Source organism: Chiloscyllium plagiosum, unplaced genomic scaffold (assembly GCF_004010195.1).
Source record: "Chiloscyllium plagiosum isolate BGI_BamShark_2017 unplaced genomic scaffold, ASM401019v2 scaf_8665, whole genome shotgun sequence".
Taxonomy (NCBI): domain Eukaryota; kingdom Metazoa; phylum Chordata; class Chondrichthyes; order Orectolobiformes; family Hemiscylliidae; genus Chiloscyllium; species Chiloscyllium plagiosum.
The window spans coordinates 1-5,284 of NW_025197785.1; the positions used below are offsets into that span (position 1 = coordinate 1).

At 48.6% G+C, this 5,284-nt stretch overlaps 1 protein-coding gene across 3 annotated transcripts; it reads right to left on the bottom strand.

Moving 5' to 3' along the window:
* Positions 1 to 1,213: 1,213 nt before the first annotated feature.
* Positions 1,214 to 5,249, bottom strand: LOC122545953 (dnaJ homolog subfamily C member 21-like). 3 transcript variants are annotated; one of them, XM_043684814.1, is made up of 4 exons: positions 5,066 to 5,249; positions 1,725 to 1,815; positions 1,364 to 1,479; positions 1,214 to 1,303 (listed from the first exon to the last, which is right to left on the bottom strand). In XM_043684814.1, the coding sequence occupies exons 1-4, from the start codon at positions 5,181 to 5,183 to the stop codon at positions 1,257 to 1,259; spliced, it is 372 nt and encodes a 123-aa protein (XP_043540749.1). In that variant the 5' UTR covers positions 5,184 to 5,249; the 3' UTR covers positions 1,214 to 1,256. The 3 variants fall into 3 exon arrangements, with proteins under 3 accessions (XP_043540749.1, XP_043540748.1, XP_043540747.1); XM_043684813.1 differs by having other exon boundaries at positions 1,222 to 1,479; positions 5,072 to 5,249; XM_043684812.1 differs by having other exon boundaries at positions 1,222 to 1,479; positions 5,066 to 5,248.
* Positions 5,250 to 5,284: the final 35 nt, after the last annotated feature.

Here is a 5,284-nt window from a genome sequence, read left to right on the forward strand (position 1 = left end):
GGCTGGTACAATTGCAACATTTAAGAGGCATTTGGATGGGTATATGAATAGGAAGGGTTTGGAGGGATATGGGCCGGGTGCTGGCAGGTGGGACTAGATTGGGTTGGGATATCTGGTCAGCATGGACGGGTTGGACCGAAGGGTCTGTTTCTGTGCTGTACATCTCTATGACTCTATTCAGCCTCTCCCTGTAGCTCAAACCCTCCAACCCTGGGAACATCCTTGCAAATCTTTTCTGAACCCTTTCACAATATCCTTCCTACAGCAGGGAAACCAGAATTAAACACAGTATTCCACCTTTAGTCCACCATCTACAAGGTACAAGTCAGGAGGGTGATGGAATACTCCCCGCTTGCCCTGGATGGGGGCAGCTCCAACAACACTCAAGAAGCTCAACACCATCCAGGATAAAGCAGCCGCTTGATTGGCACCACATCCACAAACATCCCCTCCCTCCCCCACCGACCCTCAGTAGCAGCAGTGTGTACCAGCTACAAGATGCAGAAATTCACTAAAGATCCTCAGAGACCACCTTCCAAACCCACGACCGCAGTGGGTCAAGAAAGAAGCTCACCCCCACCTTCTCAAGAGGCAACTATGGATGGACAATAAATACTGGGCCCAGCCAGTAACCCCCACATCCCATGTATACATCTTTAAAAGCTGCCACCCAAGTAAGGCTGAGCTGAGAGAGAGTGGAGACGGGGACTGCAATCTGAAACGGGGACACTTCATGTTGAGTGATGGAGGCTGGGAAATGGTCTCCATAGAGGAGTAGGTGCTGTTCCTGAAGCTTCCTTCACTATCTGCAAGCAGCAGGGCCTGGACAGAGAGGTCAGTGTGCGAGTCAAATCGCAAACAATCAGAAGTCAGCTTAATGATTGTGGGCTCTGTGAAGTATTTCACAAAGTGGTCATGCAGTCCACACCTGGCCTCCTCAGCTGAAGGAGAGCACACTGTCAGCAGTGAGTACAGTGGCTTCGATTGAAGGAGGTGCCTATAAATTGCAGCTTTAGCTGGGAAGAACATTGGGGACTCTGGACAGCAAGCAGCTAAACCTGGAGGGACTATCAAAATGGGAAGGTTCCCATGGGAGGGTGTGAGGTGAGCAAACATTAATGTGGGTTCGCTCCACACAGAATCTGCCAGCCCGGAGTAGCGTTCCCAGCATTTTGGCGTTTTATTTATTTAGGTTTAAGCATCTACTGTAGTTTGCTTCTTTTTCATACTTAATAAGTTTGTCTGAGTATCAAACATTACCTCCGAACTTCCTGTATGAGTGGATCCTCTCCCAATTCCTGATCTCCAAGTCGATCCTCTCCATTTTCCATATCTCCAAGCTGATCCTCTCCCAATTCCTGATCTCCGAGTTGATCCTCTGCTGACCATGCACACAGATGATCTTCCTCTGCCTCCAGCTGTTGCCGAAGTAATGTCACCACCTCCCGGTGTTTTTTGGACTTTTTGTGGTTCTTCAAGCTGCAGGTAAATAGGAGGCCAGTCACAGGGAACACCACAAGGGATTGCCACTGAGTCACTGCCCTGAACCACTACCCCCCCAACTCCCCGGGATGTCCCATCAGCCCCTCCCACTCCCAGACACCCTGGCCTCCCGTCCATAGCAGAGCATGCACCACTCCCCGAAAGGGTGGAAGGAGCTTTCAGTCAGTAAAGGAGTGAGTGATCACTCTGCCGCAGGGCCAGGCTGAGCTGGAACAACTTACGCCTTTGTGCTCTGGAAGATTTTCTCACAGGCCGGGCAGTATAGGTCATCACAATAATCGCTGTCACCCTCAGCTGTCTCAATGACAGGATCTGCAAGAGCAAAAACAGGGAGCTCTAAACCTGGACAAGACACCAGTCAGGCCCCAGCTGCAATACTGTGAACAGTCTGGGCCCCGTATCTAAGCAAAGATAGATTGGTGTTGGAGACAGTGCAGAGAAGGTTCACTCGGCTGACCCAGGGGATGCAGGGACTGTCTTATGAGGAGAGGTTGAGGAGGCTGGGCCTGTACTCATTGGAGTTGAGACCATATAAGATTCTTAATGGACTTAGGACATAGAACAATCCGGCGCAAAACAGACCCTTCGGCCCTCAATGTTGTGCCGACCTGTGAACTAATCTAAGCCCATCCCCCTACACTATCCCATCATCATTCATGTGCTTATCTAAGGATTGTTTAAATCTCTGTAAAGTGGCTGAGTTAACTACACTAACAGGTAGGGCATTCCACACCCTTACCACACTCTGAGTAAAGAACCTGCCTCTGATATCTGTCTTAAATCTATCACCCCTCAATTTGTAGCTATACCCCCTCATACACACTGACGTCATCACCTTAAGAAAGACTCTCACTGTCGACCCTATCTAATCCTGTGATCATCCTGTATGTCTCTATCAAATCCCCTCTTAGCCTTCTTCTCTCCAATGAGAACCGACCCAAGTCCCCACCCCCACCCTCCTCTAGCTTATCTCTCCACGCTTCAGGCTCTCTGCCTTTATTCCTGATGAAGGGCTTTTGCCCGAAACGTCGATTTTGCCTGTCCTCGGATGCTGCCTGAATTGCTGTGCTCTTCCAGCACCACTGATCCAGAATCTGGTTTCCAGCATCTGCAGTCATTGTTTTTACCAAGTCCCTCAGCCTTTCCTCATAAGGCTTTCGCATCAGACCAGGCAACATCCTGGTCAATCTCCTCTGCACCTTTTCCAATGCTTCCACATTCTTCCCGAAATATGGGGACCAGAGCTGTACACAATATTCCATTTGAGGCCGCAGCATGATATTGCGGTTCTGGAACTCAATCCCTCTACCAATGAAACCTAACACACCGTATGCCTTCTTAACAGCTCTATCCACCTGGGTGGCAACTTTCAGGGATCTATGTACATGGACTCCAAGATTTCTCTGCACATCCACACTACCAAGAATCTTTCCATTGACCCAGTACCCTGCCTTCCTGTTATTTTTCCCAAAGTAAATCACCTCACATTTAGCTGCATTGAACTCCATTTGCCACCTCTCAGCCCAACTCTGCAGTTTATCCAAGTCCCCCTGCAACCTGTAACATTCTTCCAAACTGTCCACTACTCCACCAACTTTAGCGTCATCTGCAAATGTACTAATCCATCCACCTCTGCCTGTGTCTAAGTCATTTGTAAAAATGACAAACAGCAGTGGTCCCAAAACAGATCTTTGTGGCACACCACTAGTAACCGGACTCCAGGCTGAATATTTTCCATCAACCACCACTCGCTGCCTTCGTCCAGAAAGCCAGTTCTAATCCAAACTGCTAAATTACCCTCAATCCCATGCCTCTGCATTTTCTCCAACAGCCTACCATGTGGAACCTTATCAAAGGCTTTACTGAAGTCCATGTACACCACGTCAACTGCCCTACCCTCATCTACATGCTTGGTCACCTTCTCAAAAAGCTCAATGAGATTTGTGAGGCACGACCTACCCTTGACGAAATCATGTTGACTATCTAAAATCAAATTGTTGCTTGCTAGATGATTATAAATCTTATCTCTCATAATCCTTTCTAAAACCTTTCCTACAACAGAAATAAGGCTCACTGGTATATAATTACTTGGGTCATCTCTGCTGCCTTCTTGAACAAGGGCACAACATTTACAATCCTCCAGTCCTCTGGTACCAAACCCGTAGACAATGACGACTCAAATATCAAAGCCAAAGGCTCTGCTATCTCCTCCCCAGCTTCCCAGAGAATCCTCGGATAAATCCCATCTGGCCCAGGGGACTTGTCTACTTTCACTCCTTCTGGAATTGATAACACCTTCTCCTTACTAACCTCGATCCTTTCTAGTCTAATATCCTGTACCTCATTCTTCTCCTCTACAATATTCTCCTTTCCCGGAGTGAAAACTGATGAGAAATGTTTGTTTAGCACCTCTCCGATCTCCACAGGGTCCACACACACAACTTCCCACTTCTGTCTTTGACTGGCCCTATTCCTACCCTAATCATCCTTTTATTCCTCACATACCTTAACAAGAGATGCAATTTCTGTCGTAAACCATGGTTCCCTTACCTTATCACTTCCTCCTTGCCTGACAGGGACACACCTATCAAGGACACGCAATATCTGTTCCTTAAACCAGCTCCATATTTCCATGGTCTGCATCCCCTGCATTTTGCTCCCCATTCTATGCATCCTAATTCTTGCCTAATCACATTATAATTGCCCTTGCCCCATCGATAACTCTTGCCCTGTGGCATGTATCTATCCCTTTCCATCGCTAAACTAAACGTAACCAAATTATGGTCACTCTCTCCAAAGTGCTCACCTACAACTAAATCAAACATCTGGCCTAGTTCATTACCAAGCACCAGATCCAGTGTGGTCTCCCCTCTTGTTGGCCCTTCGACATACTGTGCCAGGAAACTCTCCTGTACACATTGGACAAAAACTGATCCATCTGACGTACTGGAGTTATAGCGTTTCCAGTCAATGTTGGAGATGTTAAAGTCCCCTATAATGACCACACTGTTCCTTTCACTTCTATGCAGAATAATGTTGCTAATCCTCTCCTCCACCTCCCTGGAACTGTGTGGAGGCCTATCAAAAACTCCCAGCACTGTGACCTCTCCTCTCCTGTTTCTAACCCCAGCCCACACTACCTCAGTAGATGAGTCCTCATCAAAAGTTCTTTCAGCCACCGCTAAACGTCCTTTCAGGGGAGATGTGGAGACGGCGTTTCCCCTTGTAGCCATGAAACTGCTGCGCGCGCGCACACGCGCTATAAAATCCCTTCTGGGTCACTAATCTCCTTCAGGGAAGGAAATCTGCCGTCCTTACCCAGTCTGGCCCAGGTCACTCCAGGCCCACAGCAACGTGGCTGACTCTGGGCAAATAGAGATGGATAATATCCGCTGGTCAGGCCAGTGACACACACAACCCATGAACAAACGAAAGAAAATAAATCCCAGCCAGCCAAGTGGATGATTAGAATTGAGCTTTACACACCGAGAATAGAGGTGGGACAGAGTCTGAGCTGTGGACAGTGAGGGCGTCTGGGGGAAGCACAGGTTATTGTCTTTACCGTCACCTTCCCCGTTCAGATCGTGAGCACCAGAACCTTCCGAACGGTCAGCCCTATCACCGAACTCCTCTTCATACTGAGCCTCCATCTGCTGCAGTTCCTTCTCAAGGTCAGACATGGCCACCCAGCTCTGCTCCTGGTATTGCTCCGCTAGTCTGCAGAAGGTGGGAGAGACAGTCACAGGGAGCGAGGGAGGTGGGAGGGGGCAGGGTGAGGGGG